Source organism: Diaporthe amygdali, assembly GCF_026229845.1.
Source record: "Diaporthe amygdali strain CAA958 chromosome Unknown NODE_6_length_1560011_cov_65_102424, whole genome shotgun sequence".
Classification (NCBI taxonomy): Eukaryota; Fungi; Ascomycota; class Sordariomycetes; order Diaporthales; family Diaporthaceae; genus Diaporthe; species Diaporthe amygdali.
Genome location: NW_026517026.1, coordinates 1,210,143 through 1,231,851, shown reverse-complemented (window position 1 = coordinate 1,231,851; position 21,709 = coordinate 1,210,143). Strand labels below are relative to the sequence as shown.

The window sequence follows — 21,709 nt, the reverse complement described above, 5'->3', positions numbered from 1 at the left end:
AACATGTTGATGTTGCTGCTGCTGGAGATCGATAGGACTATGATCGGCGTAGCGGTCAATGAGATATATCACGGCTGCCACACAAATGTACCATCGTGCCTTCAAATGAAATGCAAGTGCTCAACAGAATGAAAGAAAATGGTGCTCGTTTCCATCCTCACAGACCTCTCGAAGACACAGGAGAGAGAATGGTGGGGTCTTCGCGTTAGTGATCTTTGCTTGTCGATTGTGCGTGGGTAGCTCATCTCTAGCAAACCTGAGGGGACAAAGGCAGGAACCTTTGCCTCAAGTCAAAATCTTATAAGCCGAAAGCCCACAAATGTTGATTCCGCCATCGAATACTAGCCAACCAACAGGTCAACTACATAAGCTAGAAAGCGGCAGGCAATCAGACCAATAGGATACAAGCCCTGACTTTGAAATTTGACTTGATCATTTGTACAAGGGAGCCGGAGAAAGGAGAGTGTGGCAATTTGCTGTCCTCCTGATATTAATACCCAGATGGCAGGACAGCATCACCAGCACATCGGGACTTTGTGAAATCTGCGGTCACCCACGACACCCAACCGCCGCCATGGGGCATTATAGTCTGTTCCTGATGTAACACGTTTCCTGCGATCGCAACCATGGGGCGAACCGAAACTAGGACAGAGTATGAACAGGAGTATGCACAGGAACTATGAATAGCGTATGAATATCCCTTGACAATGCTGTTGGTATGTACCAAACAGGTCCCGATATCCCTACTGCTCTTCTCACATGTCACCGCCGGTCGGGCTCTGAAGTTGATTGGGCCCGGACTACACGAGAAAGCACCAAAGTGGTGTTACCCACGATACAGTGCTCTGTAGGCGGCAGCGCACATGAACGAGCATTTTTCCACTAGGGAGCCAGGCAAGGCGTGCGTCTGACGATACACTTGTCCCATATTCACTTGTCCCATAGTGTCAGCAGCTTAGCTTGTGACTCTCCTCTCGCATGTTGAATCAGGTTTTAGCCCAGTGACACCGTTTCAGCCTTTTCTGTACGCTCAATCTTGCTCGTTGCCTGCTGTTGCATTGCTGTTGCTGGACGACACAACGGAACTAGTGGCCATTCGGAAAGCGCATCCCTATATGAGCAGCTCGATGCCTGCTTTGCATGACCCGGGAATCTGTGCAGGCGGTTGTGTTTCACCGAGATGTTGTCCATACGCCCAGACGACTGGGGGAAACTTCTCAACCAGCTGGTCGAGTGGATCAGTCACGCGAGAATGTTGGTATGTCGACGGATAATGACGCCAGGCCAAGCACTTGCTTGACATGTTTTCGTGGCCGACTTTGCAGAATCAAGGCCCGTTGACACTGTCAATCAGAACCCAAGCCAAGATGAACGCTCTCCAAACAGGTGGAATCCGGGCTGCTGTCAGTTTCTAGATACTCGGACACATCTGGGTATGATACCGATCAGCGAGGCTATCGTGAGGAGACATTGGAGATGCGTGCTCTGTAACGGGGCGAAAGGGGACTAACAGCCTATGGATGTCTCATAGCTGTGCGTCTCACCTCAGCCACGTCCACACGGCAGACTAAAACATTCGCTTCTTTGACCTTAGGCGTCAGATTCCAGCAACTGCGGCTGATGTGTGCGAGCAGACGGCCTGTGTGCTACGGGATTGCGACAAAGACACAGTCGATGCACTGCTGCGTGAGTTTTGCTATTGGTTGGCCGCATCGAAGAGACACCCAGATTCCTGCGCGAGGTGCTCGGCACAAGCTTGCCGAAGAGCTGCGGCTCTGTGCCCACAGTCTGGTCTGGCCCCTGTCCAGAGCAGGCGCCCCTGCTGGCCGTGGCTAGCCGTGACAGTAATGCTCTCACGATGGTCTCACCTTCCCTGTCCACAGTCACGACAATGAAGACGTGATGTGACGTTGATCTACCGGACCGTGAGGCCGAATAGGCATGGGCGTGCGCTGGCTCGCCTCTTGAGTGGCGGAAATTGCGTTCGGGAGACTAGCAGGAGCCTGGAGCTTTTTGCGACTTGTCACGAGAACAGGAGGGCCCGCGATCTAGGCCTTGCAAGATGAAGATGAGGATGACAGCTTCGCGGGCAAATGTATGTTGATCATCTCGATTGACGTCGGCTGATGACGTTAGTGTGGAGAAGCTTGAGAGGCTCGCGGGAGGCTGGCCTGCCCTGCCGTGTCTTTAGGTACAATACTAGTCCCGAACGGAGCTCACGCCACAGATGCCCCTCCCCCTCACATAGGTGGCTGTGCTGCGCCACAGGATGATCGACGTTCTAGCAGTGTTCCCGAAAGTTTGTTGTTGGTTGGGTTACATTGCAGGCTAGGGGCCTGGGTCCTCCCAGCGCCTTAACCCAGATGTGACCACCATCTTCGTTCATACTGACGACGTCTGACTGTGAAGTTCCAGCAGCAGTGTCCCGTTTCAGCACCGAGCAACGCAGGACGTCCCCTTCCTGGAATATCGATGGTAAAACCGCCTCCAACCCGCAACAATCCAGCCTGCCTGTCAAGCCTCTCAGTCCTCATTGATTGGGCTCGTTTCGCTTGTGCACACGTGGTGGGGTCTAGCGGCTGATCGCTGCCTCTAGAGCTCGCGGGCTAACCACACACGACGTGCACCGTCGTCATTGCATCTCCTCCTGGGCGTCGACTTTGTCTCAGTCGAGCCTTACGAGCTGGCCAGACAGGATGGACCCGACATTACTACGGTACCGATCAGATTAGCTCGTGGAGTTGCATTTGCTCATCCCTCCCTTGCCACCCGTCGCAGGACGCGAGACGTCGTTTTGGCCTTTCATGACGCTAGATGTCGTGCTCTGATGTACCTGCTGCCAACTGCCAACTTTGCCAGCTCCAAGTTGGCTGGAGGTTTTGGCCGCGCTCGTGTCTTGGCCCTGTACGAGCATACTGGCGCATACTGGCCCGATGGCACAGCAGCAGGCCCCTCCATATTGCAGCACACACGTCTTCTCGCTGCAGGCTTCTGTACCCTGCCACTCTGCCTTGGTGTCTCTAGGCGACAGTCCAGCGCCAATAGTCAGCTGTGTCCCACGGGCCGTCTCGTCAGCTCGTCTGTTTACATGGCCACTCCCCTGTCCTCACTTCCCAGCCAGGATCGGGAAGGTAGCTTTTCGTTACTAGCCCATCAAGATGACGGAGCGTCTGTCCCGTTGTGCAGTACTTTTACATCGCGAAAGTACCTCCTCCGCTGACTGGGCTGTCCACAGCCAGTCTCGTACCCCAGTACTCCTGCCCTCTTTGACACGATGACGACTGCGGGGTGGAAGATACCCATGGCCTCTCCAGGAGGCTAGGGTCTTTGACGATGCGGGTGGGCATGTATGGTACTGCTTCCCTTGGAGCACCTTGAGAACCAGATGAGAGTGGGGTACCTTGTACCCAAGGGTGCTCTTGCTGTTTGTTAGCCCTGAAGGCTGATATCAATATGATGCAATGAGAGGCGCCCGCGGCAACCAAGCTGGATGCCTCCTACCATCTTGAAGACAACACTTCGTGTTTATATAACGGGGCATCTTCCCCTCTCCTCCTCCTCCAGAAGAACATCATCATTCATCACATAACCTCAACAACAGCCTGACTTTTGATACCCTTTTTTTACTCAAACTCAAGACTCAATTGATACCCCAAACAACCCAACACGCAAAACAGATCAAACAAACAACCACCCAACATGTCTGGAATTATCAACAAGGTCAAGGACGCCCTCCACTCCGACAAGTCCCACGAGACTCCTGAGGGAACAACTGGCCCTCACTCCAACCGGGCAGCCAACGCTGCCGACCCCCGTGTTGACTCCGACCGGGACCACCGTGCCAAGTAAGTCTCCCTTCACTCAGGATGCAACAGTCCAATATCTAACATCTCCCACAGCCCCGCCACTGGCACTACTGGCACTCACGGCACCACCGGTACTCATGGAACAACCGGCACAACTGGCCTCGGCAGCACCGGCCACACCGGCACACACGGAAGCAGCAATGTGACCGGTTACGATGACCCTACCGGAACACACGGTCCTCACGGACGTGTGGGCAATGCCCTCGACCCCCGTGTTGACTCGGATGCTGACCACCGCCGCGCCGGAGCTGGCACTGGTGTTGGCACAACTGGCACCCACACCGGTACAACCGGTACTGGTAGCACTGGCCACACTGGCACAACTGGTATCGGCAGCACTGGTCATACCGGCACACACGGAAGCAGCAACGTGACTGGCTACGATGACCCCACCGGAACACATGGCCCTCACGGCCGCGTTGGCAACGCAATCGACCCTCGCGTCGACTCCGATGCTGATCACCGCCGTGCTGGCGCCGGTGTTGGCTCTACCGGCACAACTGGTATCGGCTCTACTGGTCACACCGGCGGCCTTGGCTCTACCGGCACTCACGCCGGTGGCATTGGCTCTACCGGTACCCACACCGGCACTCACACCGGAACTCACACCGGTACCCACACTGGCGGCATTGGTTCTACCGGTACCCACACTGGTGTCGGCTCTACTGGAGGCATTGGCTCTCACGCCGGCCACGGCACGACTGGCTACGACGACCCCACCGGTACGCACGGCACGCACGGCTCCAAGATCGCAAATGCGGCCGATCCCCGCATCGACAGCGACCGTGACCACCGTGGAGCTCCTGGCGCTGCTGGCACCGCTCACGTCGGCTCCGGTCCCGGCCCTGCGGCCAACACCGCTGGCCCTCACAAGTCCGACATCCTGAACAAGGCCGACCCAAGAGTCGACAGCGATCTCGACGGAAGCAAGACCGTTGGCGGCAACAAGACGTATGGACAGTAAGTTGTGAGTTCAGGCTTTCATTTATGCCAACCCGATTGTACAGCACAACAGGAAACATGTCACTAACAATCATAAATAGGACTGGCAACTCTTCACTGGCGCACAAGGATCCTACGGACGCTGCCCAGGTGCCTCCGTCTGTGCTCCGTGACCACATTGGCGACCCTGATGTAGTGCACGGCGACCACCACCATGGTCGTGATGAGAGACATCAGTCTGTCTCTCACCAGGAGGCGCACAGAGGTCTTTAAGCTGGGAAATTCATCTGATGAAAAGCGATTTTGATTTCGGGATGGATGGGCTCACACCAGAGTGTTTACGGCCCCTATAATTAGTTCGCCTAATACCAATACCCATGTTTTTGTCTCTCAAATTGTCTCTTCTTGAATAAGTGAAATGTGGTCACTACTAGTTACTTTGACAACTATGTCAACATTTCCCACACGGCTCAAGCCTCCACGTTTGTACACATGGCTAAGCTCACCATAACCAATACGCCAACCTTAAATACATCCAGGCATTATTGATGTGTTGACACTTGGCGGAATGATGTTACATTTTTCCATTCTCTAAAGTTAACCCGTCTTACTAACAACTTATTTGAGTGCCACTCGCGCTGTGCATTGGAACTTATTGGTCCTCATCACGCTTATGAAGATCAATTAGACATATGCTTCTGCTGGTAGTGTAGTTAGGTAGCCTTGTCAACTTCATGCACGATATGGTGTTGTGTTCTCAGTGTAATCAGCCCTTGGTTTCCCGACTGCTCATTCATAGAGTCTGCCCTGGACCAACGGTTCGACTTCAGGTGTCCTGCCCACACCGACCATTCCGACAGACTTCTCTCCAGCGACATCACCCAGCCGAACCCTCATTCCTCTCAACAGTTTCGCTCTCGCGTTGGCATCAAGTGTGCTCCCCGGGTTTGGCAAGCCGAGGGAACTGTTGTTATATGTCAGGCCCATCACGGGGTCGAACACATCTGGCTCTCTCGTCCGCAGTCCCATGATCATTCCGACTAGACCGGTAATGGTCAGCGCAAGGGACGATATCACCAACACTGTCACATAGACGTAGTCGGCTTTGTAGATGACGGTTTTCTGTGTGACTGACGCCTCGGTAGAGGCGGCAACGAAGGCAGCACCACGAGATACAATATTTTGGACATATTGGTCGACATCGCTCATATGTTCTCCAGGAGTTGTTACGTTGTATGCCGCTGCTGCCGCAGATAGGCCACCTGATGGAGTGTGAGGTGGCCCGTAATCTACAGATTCAACTGGAGGCAACGCACCCGCGAACCCATAATAAGAGTAAAGTAGGTGTATCGCTGAGTTCAAGAGTAGAGTGACCCTTCTTGACAGTATAACTGGTTCCACTTTTGCGAGATTGGGCCAGTAGGCTTCCGCAGCATCCAGCCAGGTACTTGCGTGGTACACAGGAATCGTGGATGTTTCATTCATGAAGAGTTCCAACAAGGTAGGGCTCCATTGTATATTTCCATTCGCGTGATTCAACATATCCAGCGCGACTACTCCCCAGAAATCGAATGCTGTTATGTTTTCTGGTCGGTGATCTGTCGTCGACGGCCGGATCTTGGTGGCTCTGCAAAGGCCTTCCTCGCACACAATATATGTTTCAACAAGGACCTGTGTAACCTCAGAAGAAACGAAGGTCCCTGTTCTTGATTGTGCGATTCGTACGTGATTAGCGTTGGTGAATGATTCTTGGGAAAGTTGCGACGAGTTGGGCTGTGTCCAGGGCGGCCCTAAAAGCCGCGCAACCCTTCCTGGGGAAACCCCGGGGTCCGACAGGTCCCGGAAGTTGTTGATACATGTGGAACATGTAGCCTCAACACTTGAGGAACTCGCAAATGGCTCGACTTGCTCAACAGTCGCGTTGCCGAACTGTACATAGGCGGACTCAATTCCAAATTCCACCGTCCCGTGATCCGGGATACCCAAAAGTGGCAAGCCAAACAACGAAGTGAATGACTCCACCGCAGGGGATTGGGAGACTTGGATCCAGCCATTCTCATCGGCGGTAGATTCATCCACCATATCAAGCCGGGGAACTTTGGGGCTGCCCCACGAATCTCTGGGACCAGATTTCGTCTCGACGTTTTGCATGAGTGCGGCAGCGAGAGAAGACGCCATTGAGAATGGGAAATCGCCGGTCTGGTTGAATTCCATGTCGTAGCCCTCGAATAGTGTCATGTATGTGCACAAAAACCCAAGAGGGCCTGTATCCATATAACGTATGCTGGTAGAGCTGACTGAGGTCTGGTTCGCTCGGTACAATATTCTCAGCGAAGCTTGACCTCCAGCTGGAGACATTGCCCAGAGAACGCCCATGAGAATTGTTGGAATTGAGAAGGCGCCTGCTGACCACTGGAGAATAAAAGCGTCGAACACTGTTTTGGTGGATACGAAGGCCCAGAGCGTCTGTTTAGGGCAACATATTAGCATCACCCAGCCACACGTCATTGCCCTTGGGAGGACGGCTGTAATCTTTTGACCTACCGACACTTCTATTCCTTTTTCGCTTTTGAACCTTCCAACGGTTTTGAGGGCACGGCCTACCAGTGCCGCAAATACGATAGGAAATATAGTTGGTCCTAGTCTTGCGGCTTGCTCGATCAGCCCTCCACTCTTGTCGCCAATACCTCTGCCGCTGACAGCCAAAGCTCCTGCTGAAAGTGCCAGAAATAGCAGCGCAAAGACGATTAGGACAATGTCAAGAGCAACTGCGACAAACCTTGCCGTGCGTGTTTGTGTCAGCGGGAGTGGGTGGTCTGGCCAGCCGGGAATTTTGAATACTACAGACGACTGAGAACTTGGTGGGAGATCTTGGTTCGAAGCCACAACATCCACTTGTCGACCCTCTGTCGAATCCAAATTATTTGTTGCTACCCGTTCGCTCACAAGGTTGCTGTGCCTGTCTCTCTGTTCAGAGAGCAGCTGCTCGCGCAATTCAAACGATGTGTCCGTCATATCCGCCAGTAGAGCTCTGGATCTCAGTTGAGGGACTCTAGACTGATCACAGCAACGATTTTCTGCTGATGGGGTGTATTCTAGTGAGCCAAAAAATGCCGATTGTCTGTTGAGTTTGACTTGAAATTTTTCTCCGATGTGAGATATCGCAGGAGGGCACCACTGGTGCTTTGTAGTAGATAGATTGAAGCTGTGGGTACGTGCTGAAGCATTTGGCTGTTCTGGGTCGCTGAAAGACGGAGGGACGACATAAAGTGATAACACAGCCCGTGAGGCTGTAGCATGGCCTCAAAAAGTAGGCCGTATGCATCACCATTTCAGCCGTGGCGTATTCCGAAACCCACATATAGACTACTCTAGGAGCCACTAGATGGTGGGCTGCTTACGATACCACATGAACCAATTATGTTTACAGTACATATGTCATCGGAACGACAGTTGCAGTATATTGGGGAAAAGTCAGGCACCTATAAATCGAAAGTCTTAGCCCCCAATTGATGCCCATAGCCACCTTTAGTGAGATCTGTGTAGCACACCTTGAGGCGGCCCAGGCAGACCTGCATTTCGAGCATCCGCTTGCAATGGTCGAGAAGATAAGGTATGATTGCATCAATCTCTTGTCATTCTCATATGTCATGTTTTGTGAAACCCAGTAGAATGAATGCTCCTCTGACCGTAATTTGGCAGCCGAAATTGAAGACCTCCAAACTACTAATGTGATATGTGACAGGATATGTACACTAAACGAAGACAAGTTCCCAGGAAGGCATAGAATGTTCCTGGCATGTTGTGAGATCTCAGCCACAAGCCCCGGGGATGAACGAAGCATTAATGTCGAGGGTCATGATGCTACATATGGCAAGGCTACCTGGCGAAGCAGAGTGATCTGATCATCCCCACACTTTCGAAGGCTCTCATTGAAATGAAGAACATAGAATGGAATATGAGTTCGGTCATTGGCAGAATGTATAATCTCGAACAAAATAATTCGCTTTTGACCTGTCCCTTGCTCACTCCCGGCCTTGTGAGTGGACTTCCCTATCATCATTCATTCAGTCACACTACCAGCATTAGCACCGATTCTTCCCAAGAGAGTGCAATGTGGAACAATTGCTGACAGCTACACCTTGAATCACTGAAAGGCTGGATTTCGTAGTGGCAGTGCCCACAGCTGTCAACTGCGAATGCATGCTGGCTACGATTTTCCTTAAAGCATTATATTTCCTGTAATATTAGAGATGACACTCTCTCGACTGTGAGCTGGTTACCGTGACTCGATTTAGTAGCTATCGTGATAATACCCTGGAGCATCAGGGCAAGTGTTCACTGGATCATCGCTAGGGCCGTCTTGTCTGGCGTTGCAAAGCTTGTGTAAAGAGGTAATTCAACCACTTACAGGGTGCTTTATGGTTACTGCAAATCCTGAGTCGCTTGTGTGAATATTAAAACACTAGTTTCTGTCCTTTTTATTGTCTCAGTTCAATGAAATCACCTGCTTTATTCACATACGCGTCCAAGCACAGCTACTACGACGATGCTTCAAAGTGACATGTGTGGACGATTGTTTCTTCTTCTCATTATACTCTAAGCGGACTTTAATTTATAGGTGAGTCGCGCAAGGCATTCTGCACTGAATCTTTCAAAAGCTAGTAAAGTCAAGTTGGGTCTAAGGGTGTCTTTAGCAGACATTTAGATGGAAAGGGGCTGTGAGATGCGGGCAACAACTTCAAAGTCAAGCAAAGTCAATAAGCATCGCAGTAACAAGTTGTCATAAGAGAACCCGGCAGACAAACAAATAATGCGAAACGTGTCCAATCTAAGTGTTGAGAGATTCCATGTATACAAACAGAGCTTGGATGTCTTCTTCAGGCTCTTTCTCTGTCACGACTTTTTGAAAGTATCTATGCATGTAACGTGTACCTCGAATAGACACGAAAAAACTTTCACGTTTGTGGCGGCAGCAGGATTACACGTGGAAGCTAGCTAGCTAGTGTTGAAGCCACAACACCTCAACTGCCAGAGGTTCGGTGAGGCTTACAACATATAACGGGGTGTGTTGCCTACATTAGTGCTACTGTGACACTCCACAATGCCTTCTTGTCAAACCATGCAATTAAGCAGTACCACAAGGCGTACTGTGTACTCAAAGAGACCCACTGAATTAAACCTCGCATCGAGTGCGAGTTAGAGACCAGCACTTGCCGACGTCGACGGCCCAAAACGGCTCAGGGCGGCGTCCATTGTGGCGACCACCCTTCGCTTATTTGCTTTGGCAAATAAGGTTCAGTAGGCCAGGCACACCAGCGCACACACCCACCCCCCCTCAGCCCCGCGGAGATATCAAATCACTCTTTTGTGTCCGACCACCAGTAGGCGGAAGGGGCGGAAGCCAGAAATCCCCGTGGCTCAATGCGGGCGGGTTCGGGCTGGTGGTTGGGCACAGGCGCGTGGTCGGTAATTGTGTACATGTACGGAAGACAACCCACGGGGCGGGGTGGATTGGATTCCCGCCCGGTACAGGTTGCATGTCTTGTAACATGAGGGAGCGGACATTAAACTTTAATGCCCTTGGAGGGTGGATGGCTTGGTTTGCCTTTTTCGGCCTTTGGAATTGGCTCCGGGAAGTGTCCAGTGGAGAAATTTGCCACGCGCATGCGTACACGCAATTTCACACGTCCTCGCACTCATTGTTTGTGAGGTTGGAATGGTGAGTCCGAGGTTACGGTGGGCAAGGAGCGCGACGGGATCGACGTCTAGTGGTGGCCCCCGGATTCATTTCCTTGGACGTGGAGGGCCCGTGTTGATTACCACGCACCTTGATGTCGTCCGATCCTGGCCCGGCATGGCCTCGAAGCATAAGTGAAGAATGTTATTGTTCGGCGTGCTACGCAAATAGCACATCCCAGACGTAGATCATACCCTCGCTTATCTCGCGTCTCGCAACGGTCAGCGGACCAGGGACGACGGCACCTGGGCGTGGATTGCATGTGCACGGAGGCGCTTCAGGCTGGGCCTGTCACAAATCACAGCAAACGGGCGTATAAATCCCGCGTATCAGATTGTCAGACAAGATTTGTTGGGGGGTGATTTGGAGCACACTGTAGGCCGTGTGGTGGTGTTCCCGCCCCGGTCGAGGTTCGATACGAGGCAGTTGCTCCGCGCTTGGACTGACAACTGTCATCAGAAACTCAATTGGGAGCGTAGGGGGTAGTCTGCCCCGAGCATCTGTGAAGGTTGTGTTGGGCGTTCGGCGTTGTTTCGACTTTTGTTCGGGACGAGATGGGCAGCAACTTGGGTCGCCCCAGTGGCTTTTCGGCAAGGAGTGCGAAACCGAAGATGTCGGCATTGAAAGCGTTGACAGGCCCCCAGATGACGGACTTCTGCGGCATCTATCAAGGTGCTTGCTGTCAACACAGCACAGGCTGGCTTGCATTCCTTGCTTCCCGTGTAGACCCCACAGCCACGTGGTCTTGGCAGCGTGGCCGCTGGGTGGTGTAACCCTCCTTGATTCGAGCCAGGACTGCTGCTTGAGAGATGCGCATCTCACGAGAGCCAGTATTCGCCCCCACAGACCTGGAGCTTGAGCGCGAGGTGATAGTGGCAGGCATCGCATTGTGCCGAGTGCTGGAGTCGGTAGGAGCCATCTATGTATGAAAAGTTTATAAAGTCAGGTCAGGTGGCTCCTACCAGGCTGTAGATGGAGTCGATGTTTCTCTTTCTCGTTCGCTAGTGATGACGATGTTGGGCAGGTTGATGATGGTGATGCCTCTCTCAGGTCAGGAGTAGCCTCAAGGCGGAGCGGGTAGAGCCGTCCACCGTTACACCACTGTACGAGTGTACGTAGACATGTGGCGGAGAACAAGACGCTAGACCGTCTAAGACGGAGAGCTCCTTATCGGTTATCGTAATCAGCAGTCGCTTATCGCGCGCCAACAGAGCCGTGGCCGTGGCCGTGGCCGTTACGCAACTACACGAGAGCTCTCTCGCTGCGCTCGACTCCGCTCTGGTCGGCTCACTGCACTGCACGCAACATGTCACCTGTCAACATTTGTTGTCCCGAGATCCCATGCAGCCCTGCCGTCCAGGCCTGACTTCCACTGCATAGCACGCACGTCACGCCACTCCACGCCCACGCCACGCCAGAGCCTGCCTTGGACTGATGCGTCGTCGTCAAGGCGAGACGGTTGGAGACAGCACTTGAGGCATGGCTGCTCCTTGAGTTGTATTCATATCGGAAGAGCATCTTGCGCAGTCTCCAATCAACTGGCTCTGTTTTCTCATCCTACTCTGCGATCAGCGCCTTGCTGGGCAGCAGCCAGGCCATTCAGAACCCTCCAGGATCCATCGCCACCCGGCGGCCCCTGTCTGCCCTCGACTACCACCCAGCCTCTCATTGAGCTGCCCACGCGCCTGCAGAGCCAGAGTATCAACCGGGCCGCGCGCCCCGAATCCGAGCGTGATGGCCTCATCTCCCTCTCCAGCGTCGCCTGTTCCTGGCAATCAATCATCCGAGACGCACGCGGGCATCCCGCAGACCCTCTGGAGCCTGCGCGTGCCCCTCTACATCACCCGCAAGGCGGCACCCAGCACCCCCTTCATCACCTCTGTCCCGCGCTTCAGCTACCTGGCGCAGCTCTTACCGAGACTGTCGGCCTTTTTTGGGACCCCCTGCAGCAGTTTCCACCATGAAGAGGTCCAAATGCGGAACCTGACCGTCGGCCTGCTCGTCGATCTTTACCAGCCTGAGCTGCCATGGAAGCTGCAGGTCGGCGACGGTGACGAATGGGATATTGGGGACACGTTTCTCAACGGCGTCAAGGAGGTGAGTGCATTGTCGCCGCCCACCCCCAGGAGGGATTATGGATGATGGCCAGACCAGGTAGCTCCTGGCCAGGTCGCGTCCAGGGGGAGCGCCAACAAAGACGGGACAGCCGAGGCTGACTCTGTTGCTGGGGCTGCTTTCCAAAATAGGCAGACTTCGTGCGCAACGGCAACGCGAAGCAGATCATGAGCCTCTCAAAGGAGCATACCACCGCTCTTTGGAACGCCGTCCAAGATAGTACGTGTCATGCTCTCTGACCTCCCCCACCGGTCCTCATTTCAATCCGCCGTCGTCCTCGAGAGCCGTCCCCACACTCTTGCATCGCTCTTGTCGCTTTTCGTCCATCTGCTCCGGCGCTCAGATCTCCCCTTACCCACTCCACCTCGCTTAGACAGGCCCAGCATGATAGCATCATGCACGTCACCGCCGTCAAGCTCACTGACACTGACTGACAGCCGGCCTGCTCTCCTTTTATCTCTGACAGTGGGGGGTGGGGGAGCGGGCCTTGCTGTCAGTCCTGCACGCCATCCCGGATCCGCGACCAGCCATGGCAAAAACGAAAAAAACGAATGGGCACTGACCCTGCTGACCTGCTCGCTTAGACGACTACGCCTCCTTCTCTAAGGTCAACTCGCAGCTCCTGAACCCGCCGACACCGCTCAAACACGTCCCAATTCGCATCTACATCCCCTCCTCACCGCCAGGTCCCTCCACCGGCGGGGCCTCGGCGGCGGCGGCGGCGGCAGCGGCACCTGGCAGCTTCAGGGTGATGCAGTCGCTCGTGCCCCCTCGGTCGGCAAATCGTGAGTGACGACCTATCCCGCGCCCACTTTCCCTTCCCCTGCCATGCCATGCCATGCCATGCTTTGCCCTGCCCTGCCCTGTCATTGCGCCCCTCCTCCTCCTCCTGTCTGCCAACCCCCATCTTGTTTCGTTTCACGCTTGACAACTCACTCACCGTGGGCCCCCCACATCTCCAGGTAGCCCACAGACCCTAGGCCCCGTCTTGCGTGGCATGCTGCCGTCGCTTTTCCCCAGCAGCCGAGACCCGGTGCTGGCCAATGTCGTCCTGCACGGCGCGCCGGTGCCATTTTCTGCGCCGCTCGAGGAGCTGATGCGCGAGGCGGCCTATCCTGACGGGTGGCTTTGTCTGATCATCACCCTGTTGTGACCTATTGAGGCGCCCAATCCATCGGCTCAATCCATCGTCTGTCTGACCGCGGGGGGGCCTGGACCGTGATATTTCAGAGGCTGGCGATCCGTGTCTGGTTTATTTTGTGGCGTTTGAGTTCTGACCAGGCAGGTTTCAGGCAATCTTATTCATAGACAGAAAGGAGTTACTTCCCGGGCCATGGTAGTTCTGGCAGCCTTCGGAGTTGGGAGTTGATCAACGCGAACAAATCAAGGGGCCCGTAGAGCCCTTTTCCCTTGCACTGTAGACATTCGTTGCGCAAGGGCAAAGAGACAGGGAGGTCCCAGGGCGGGCCCATCATTATCCAATTATGGCCACGAATTCTAAACCTTTGTGTGTATGTTATTGCCAGGTACCTTGGCGCGCACCACGCTGACTCACTGCCCATTGGTTCTGATTGCTCTGCGAGATCTCTGTTGCTTCCCAAACTCTAGATCCTATCAACAGCCCACTGCACACATACTGCTATATCAACACACATGCGCACGAGACCCCCGCTCTCCCCCACTTGTTGAAAGACACAAGCATTACAAGTCCAGATGATGCGAGGGGACCGCGCGCAAACAATGACATTGTAGAGATCAAACCGAGAGAACAAGGAAACGTTGTCCGGACATATGAGTGGTATCTCCTCCCATCCCACCCTCTCTTTTGAATGATGTGATGATGGAATAGGGAACATGATGCAAATCCAGAAGAGCACGAAAGAAGAAATGAAAATGGAAGTGTCCAAAAAACCGTACAGACCAGACCAGACCATACCAGACTGCCCGCCAAATGTTTTGTTTTCGCTATGCAACCGTGCCGGTGTCCTCCTCTCCCACCATGTAGAACCCCTTAAGTACCAGTTATTGATTTCCCGTCTCCTCCATGTCCCACTGGGTATTATTAAATGAAGCCTGAAAAAGCCCCGTGACTGTTGCGCGTTTGATGATGATGATGACGACGTTGATGTTGCTCAGACTGGTTTGCTTCTTCCCCTGGGTGCGAACCCTAAAAAGACTTTTTGTCGAAATTCTACCCTGTCGATCCGTTCCGTTCCGTCTGCTATAATGTCGTTCCCCAAAACTCCCTCTCATCCTTCGTCTGCTTCTCTGCCGTGCAATCACTGCCAACAGGGAACGTTGCAGCGTCCATATCGTAACATTATGTAACGGATCAACCAGCGTCACACAGAAGTTGGCGGACCAACCTTAGATAATAGGCACCGGGTCGTGAATCGTCAACTCATTCGATTGCTGCCCTCTGCTTTCCTCTGTGCGATCGTGGTGACGCTCTCTTTGTGTCCTTCCGTGGAGGTTACCATCTCAACACTTTATCATGAAAAGTTGGCTCTGCATGAGGAATGAGTGTACTGGCTGTGGAACAAAAGAAAATTCACGACCCGGCTGGGGGGCATCCTGCTTTGGGTCGAGTACAACTTCCAGTTAGTACTCCATCGGAGTAGGATGACCCTGGGTCATGTCACCTGGTGTGATCGGACTAGGACCTGCTGCTGATTGAGGTGTCGGTCCGCTGGATGCGTAGGACGGCATTGGGAGGTTTTCGTAAGGTGCCGGTGGCATGAGACTCGGCCTCGTGCGCAACTGCTCCTTGGAGGGCAGTCTTTCCTCCAAACCCTGTAAAACCCGAAGGTCAACTGCCAGACTGCTCGAGTCCTGAGCCACAATCTCAAAAAACTCAATCGTCTTCCTAAGTAGTTGTCGTAATTGTCGTTCGTCGACATAATCCCCAAGGAGCGGATCATGGTAAGCGGCAGCGAGTGTGATGAGGTTGCCCCATTGCCTGTACCTAAGTCAGCACTGAGAGAGAAGAGATGAGGGGGGAAATGCGGGATACATACGCGTGTGCCGTTCCGAACACGTTGGTGATGATGAAGCGTTTGTCCTCCAGGCCATGAAAAGCCATAGTGCTCTTGATAACGGCATCGATCCCCTTCCTTGCGTTCTCGAAAACGACACCGTCGATATCGCTTGGACTCCTCGCATCGCTTCTTACCGTGGCCCAACCGCTAGCGTCTTCATGCGGAATGGCTCGCTCCGAGTCTTCTGAGAAGGCATTGCTGCGCTTATGCGAAAAGTCTAGGACCGTCTTGATCGATGGGCGATAGGTGATGACGTTGGCTCCCCAGAATTTGGCCCGGATGCGTGCCGACAGAATATCTCTCGCTGGCGGGTCGTTTCTGTCAAACTTATACATTCCTAGCCACACGTTGCTTCGACTCCCCAGATCCTCTTCAATCTCTTCCAGAATTTTCTTCTGCTCTTTAGCGTCAGGCCTCTTCTGGGGATCATAGAGGGACCCTGATATTCTGTTGAGCCGTTTCCGCAAGTATAGCTGGGCGGCGTAGCTGAACGCAACAGCATCCGAGAAGCCCAGCTTTTCTTGCAGCACCATAAGGTCTGGGTATGGTAAAATCTCTTCGTATTGAAGGATGCCCGAGGGAATCAGGTTCAACTCAGCGAGAATGTCACTGCGGCAGTCAGATGAGTGGTTCGACACGTCCCGAGATAGAGCAGACAGCTTACCTCTCCAGTTGACAACAAGACCAGAAGGCAACAAGAAGCTTGTTGTCTATAACAACATTCCTCTCTATTTCGGGGCCCTCGTTTTCTGGGGCGGCAGCGGGGACTTCGCCTCTTGCCTTCTGAGAGGCCAACTCGGCCGCCTTCTTCAATCGATCCATGGATCTGTCATTGTCAGCATGTGTTTTCGCCCGTCTTAGCAGGGCGGTCGATCTACTCACGGCTGGAGCTTATCAATGATCGCCGAGCATGCAAATCTGATGTGACGGAAGCTCGGTATCACTCGTCCGAGCTGCCCATAGTACAGACAGGCGAGGATGTGGGCCTGGATGTAATTCAGTTTGTAACTGCCGAAGTGGTTGCCTAGGATGTCACTCGCAAATGCGAAGTAATCGAGACCAGGTATGATTTCATAGTTCTTCTTCGGTGGCGCAGGTGAAGCGGCACTGGTCGGAGCTTGCACGCCGGAAGCCTGCATCGAAGAGCGTCGACTTGCACCCGGCCTTTCATGATCCTTCGGCGAGGGAAGCCCAGCCTGCCCAGGAGACTGAGAAACTGCGCTGGACGGTGGTGAGCCGTGATTCGGCGAGGTAATGTGGCCATTTCGCACAAGCGGTGAGCCTGAATTTGGTGTCTCCTTCTCCGGCGGATCTGGCAATTTCCTATCCCTCCACGTACAAATCTTGCCCAGCGCGAGAACGAGTAGGACCAAGGCATGTTGAACAGAGCGTTGGGGCCTCGGTCTTTTCGGTGCCGGACCTGGCTCCACACCGTTGGGAACGGGCGAACGTTTGCGCTTCTTTTCGTGGTCAAACGACGGCTGTGAATTGGCGAATGTGGCAACTGGCTTCTGCTTTTTGCTGTTGACCTCACCCAGGAACGTGGTAACCATGGCGTTCAGGTCCTTCGGAGGTATCAAGGGGTGCATGTTCTGGATGTAATTCATGTAGGCATTCACGTATTCCCAGACCCTCACAGGGTCAAAGTCCAACGTGCCTTCTCTGGGTGTCTGGCTTCGCGAGTCGTTCGCGAAGCCACCATGTGGAGACAAGCCGCCAATGGGACCCCAGTCGGTACCACCCGATGGAGACGGGTGATCGCCAACCGAGGAATCATCTGCCATATCAATATAGTCCAACGTGGAATCGCGGTCAACCGAGCGCGAAGTTGACCCTTCGCCGCGTCCGAAAAGAGGTAGTTCGCCGCGATCTTCCTCATATCGCTGCGGGTAGATCTCGATATACTTGACGCGCTCGCGGTCCAGCAACGGCTTCACGATCTTTCTGACAGCTGGCCACATGAGCAGACGCCCTGCCGGAGTCGTATGGTTGTGAGGAAATGGTGGTGGCTGCGGCTGGACTGGTTCGCCAGGTGGATCCATATTCTCCTCTTCGTTCTCCAAAATTCGCATTCTTTTGGCCGCAGAAGATTGTGTGTCTGGCGCATCACCTCCAATATCGTCACCGGGCGAAGAAGAAGACATTGTCTCGTCAACGTCCGCAATCGGTTGCGGTGTTGCTGGTCTCGGTTCCTCTTTGACATAGTCATCCAGTTCCGGTGGTTCCTGCATGCTGTGAGAAGACCCGACCTGTATCGCGCCCCTGAGCTCCCGAATTTCGGATCTCACTTCGCCCAAACCAGCACTGAATTTCTCGTCGTACGACTGCAGCATGCTCTTCATAGCGTCCAAGATATCTTGTGTTGCCTTGTCTTGCCTGCAAAATCCACGGGTCAGAGAAAATGGGGAATTACCCCACATGGAGGACTACACTCACTGTTTGGGGGCTGGATCGCGATATTGACAATTTATATTCTTGTCAGTGCAGTTTTTGCAGGGCTTATTCTCGTCACATTTTGCCTTGAGTTGTCGACAGCTTTCACATGCCTGAAATTTTTGTCAGCGGGTCAGTCGCCTGGCCTGATCTGGTAGCCGAAGGGGACGTACCTGCGAAGCTCTTTGCGATTTCCGTTTGCTTGCGGCTGTGTACGTGGTGATGGGATAGGGACCGTCTGGTCCCATCGGTGGGGGATACATCGGACTCTGGTCATAGGGGGTAGGCGGTGGCTGAGGGTGCGGCGGCAACGGGGTAGGTGGTGGGGGAGGATATGTCTGATGCCGGTACATCTGGGGCCCCGGACCGTTGTCGTAACTCATGTGCCTCCTCTCCTCCATATGGCCCGGAGGATGAGGGCCAGCATGCGGAGGGGGAGGCGGGAGAGGCTGCTCGGGGCCGTTGCCGGTTGAGTTGGGCCTGCGGAGTTGAGGCAGTGTGACGTCGTCGGACTCTCTCTTCACCATAGATTCTCGGCTCTGAGGCTGGTATCCAGGAGGAGGCGGGTACTGTTGATGCGCTGGAGAGGGCGGAGGCTGGTGATGGGGGTCCTGGATATGCTGGTACCTCTCTGGCTCATGTTGTCGGCGGTCATCAAAGTGCTGCGGTGGCGGCGGCTGCTGCTGATGTGGCGGCGCGTGCAGCTCTTGAGGACGGTGAGGGAAGGTATGGGGAGGGTGTGAGAGATGCGGTGAGGGCGAGTACTGAGAAGAGGTAGGAGGAGGAAGAGAAGGTGGGTGTGGATGGTGGGCAGCAGATAAAGGTGGCCCGGGATGGGGGAGCGAGACACCATGACCATGATGTGATGGCCCCGCTGGCCACGAGGGAGGACCAGTCGAGAGGCGCGGCCGCTTGCTTTCATGCCCTTGGTCCATGCTTCCAGGAGGTAAGGTATATGTGAAGCAGGTACATGAATACCTGGACCCCGGAAAAGAGATGAAATTCAAGAACGAGTTAGGGGACCGCGTCTGGGGTGAGAGCAACACAGCACAGAGCCAGCAGCGTCAGAGCCAGAGGAGCCACAGCCAACAGCAATGGCGGAAAGTCAGGCAGCAAGCGCAGCCGCGGAGGCCATGGGGTGGATGCCCGTGTGCGACTCTACGGGCAGCAACGCCCAGGACTCTTCTTTCGGCAGCACTGGTGTGAGTGGTGGTAGGTACAAGGAGCGAGGGGCGGAGAGGGCAAGTCTCGAAGGGTTGACGACAAGGAAATCTGGGCCTGAGACCTGAGACTTAGAAGCCGGGACCGGGACCGGGAGCTGGGAGGAGCTGGGAGGTGGAAGCTGGGGAGCTGGACCTCCTGCGCCTGAGGAATAGAGCAGGAAGCAGGTAGGCGCAAGAGCCAGAGCCTGAGCCTGAGCTTGGTGATGAGCCGGGATCAGACCTGACAGGGGTAGAGAGATTCGAGAAGGCCCAAGGTCCTGGTCGGTAAAGAGGTACGTATCCAAGGCGGGCGCGGCAATACTGTGAGAGAAACTGGCCCTGGACCGTATGGGTTGGCGATGGAGGAATGTGCGCAGGGCCTCGGGGGCGTCGAGCGATCAAGGCACAGTTACTGTATGATCGATCGAGTCCGGGGTTGGGACGGATCGTGGAGCTGCAGTCTTATTGGTCTGGACAAAGCGATATTTGACCAGCAGGTGCCGAGATATGAGATGTGCTGCTGTTACGGCGTGCAGGCTCAGGCTGGGTAGAAACGGCCCAGGCAGGGTGAAGGCAGGCCGACCTGACTGTGGGCTTTCCGGGAGGTACGGGATGGGCAAGCCAGGTCAGGGTGCAAATAAGCGCACTGGCGGATGGAGGGCGAGCTTGCGAGGCCTGAGGGTGACTCTGTATGGTACAGGAACAGGAACAGGATCTGCTCAAAACGTGGTTGTTGGCGCGTGTCCGAAAGCCCGGCAGCTTGTATTGATTGTGCGTCAGAGGTCCAGGCCGGCACAAGGTTTAGGTTTGGAGGAGGCAGACAGCGAGTGGTATGTAGTAGCTGGACTGGGCATAGGCTTGAGCCTGCATGCGTGCAAGGTAAGGTAAGGTAGCAGTCAGGCAAGGTAAGGTAGAGTAAGGTAAGCTTGAGGCGTGAGGTAGCGCTGCGTATCGAACCGTAGCGTCGTCCAGTGTCGTCGCGCGCGGGGGAGGATAAGCACGAGATTGATCGACGGTTGGGCAGCGATGGATGAGCCAGAGACCGGAAACAGCGTCCAGATCCTGCTTGCTCAACAGGGCACGGGATACTGATTGCTGCGTTGCTTGGTTGCTGACACACGGAGGAGTAGCAGCAGCAGTGGGCAGCGAGCAGAGTGGCAGTGGACAATGGCAGCAGCGGCAGCGGCAGCAGCAGCAGTAGCAGCGGTAGCAGCAGCCGCAGCGACAGAGACGGTGACGGTGACGGTGACTGTGTCACTTTTTTTTTCTTCCTTGGGGGGGTGGGCAGGGCAGACCACGTTCCAATACCCGGGACCAGGAACAGGAATAGGAGCTGGAAACTGAAAACTGGACTGGGCTGGACGGGACAGGACAGAACAGGACAAGACAGAATAGGACAAGCCACAGCGTGCGCAGGTTTGACCGGTCGGTACGCACTGGCCGAGGGAACGAACGAGCTAGGGTTTGAGCAGGTCTGTGGATTTGAGAGAGGTGGATCCTGGCGAGATGGAGGAAGGAAATGCCGAAATCGAGGGCCAAGCGAAAACTCAGAAAAAGAGTGAGTCGAGAGTACTGTACGGATGGGAAAGGGGACGACGACAACGAGAGCTTCGTCAGCCTGTCTGTGTCTGTGTCTGTCTGTCTGTACTGTGGTATGGTATGTCTGTATGTTCTGCCTCTATCTGATCTCCTTGCCTGCCTGTGGGCTGGGGCTGGACTCGACTGGGAAGCGGGCGACTGGACGTGGAGACGAGGGGGTGGGCAAAGAGAGGGAAAAAGAGTGCCAGAGTGCACGCACGTTTCGCGACGCGACCGGCCAGTGCGATGCGATGCGATACGTACGATGCGATGCAATGCAATGCGATTTGATGGCAGAGAACTGGAGACCAAGAGAGACCAGACCAGAGAATTGACTCGGCTCGACTCGACTCGACTCGAATCGACTCAAGCGACAGGGCAGGGCAGGGCAGGACAAGCAAAGCAGACAAGACAGGACAGGATAGCCAGGGAGAAGACGCTTGCCCGCTTTACTTCTCCAATCAGTCCGTCAATCAGTCAATCATCAATCACAATCATCGACCATCAACCGACATCCAGCCTCTCACTGACTCCAGCACCAGCTCCAGCTTCCAGCCAGCTCGAGCTCGAAAAAGCATATATTTTGGCGTGTACCTGCGGGGCGCGTGGTGCTGTGCTGTGCTGCGATGTTACTGTACGTACCCTGCCCGTTCTCGACCGTATCTGTGTGTGTGTGTGTGTGTGTGTGTGCGTGTGTGCGCGCGTGCGAGTGTGCGTGTGGTGTGCTTGTGTGTGTGTGGTGTGTGTGTGCCAGCCAGTCATGGCATGACGGAGGTTTGCTGAGGCATGGGCACA

The 21,709-nt window shown here is 54.4% G+C and overlaps 4 protein-coding genes across 4 annotated transcripts; 2 read left to right on the top strand and 2 right to left on the bottom strand.

Annotated features, from left to right (window-relative positions):
• Positions 1–3,699: 3,699 nt before the first annotated feature.
• J7T55_001115 (cell surface protein) lies at positions 3,700–5,081 on the top strand (the record flags this gene model as incomplete). Its single annotated transcript, XM_053140399.1, has 3 exons — positions 3,700–3,845; positions 3,900–4,826; positions 4,910–5,081. The coding sequence occupies 3 exons, from the start codon at positions 3,700–3,702 to the stop codon at positions 5,079–5,081; spliced, it is 1,245 nt and encodes a 414-aa protein (XP_052996761.1).
• Positions 5,082–5,597: 516 nt separating this feature from the next.
• J7T55_001114 (uncharacterized protein) lies at positions 5,598–7,184 on the bottom strand (the record flags this gene model as incomplete). Its single annotated transcript, XM_053140398.1, has 1 exon — positions 5,598–7,184. The coding sequence occupies one exon, from the start codon at positions 7,182–7,184 to the stop codon at positions 5,598–5,600; it is 1,587 nt and encodes a 528-aa protein (XP_052996760.1).
• Positions 7,185–12,282: 5,098 nt separating this feature from the next.
• J7T55_001113 (tg5 protein) lies at positions 12,283–13,816 on the top strand (the record flags this gene model as incomplete). The annotated part of the gene is made up of 4 exons (XM_053140397.1): positions 12,283–12,645; positions 12,795–12,882; positions 13,248–13,448; positions 13,626–13,816. The coding sequence occupies 4 exons, from the start codon at positions 12,283–12,285 to the stop codon at positions 13,814–13,816; spliced, it is 843 nt and encodes a 280-aa protein (XP_052996759.1).
• Positions 13,817–15,264: 1,448 nt separating this feature from the next.
• Positions 15,265–18,993, bottom strand: J7T55_001112 (uncharacterized protein; the record flags this gene model as incomplete). The annotated part of the gene is made up of 7 exons (XM_053140396.1): positions 15,265–15,622; positions 15,681–16,310; positions 16,366–16,527; positions 16,584–18,077; positions 18,138–18,247; positions 18,308–18,714; positions 18,762–18,993. The coding sequence occupies 7 exons, from the start codon at positions 18,991–18,993 to the stop codon at positions 15,265–15,267; spliced, it is 3,393 nt and encodes a 1,130-aa protein (XP_052996758.1).
• Positions 18,994–21,709: the final 2,716 nt, after the last annotated feature.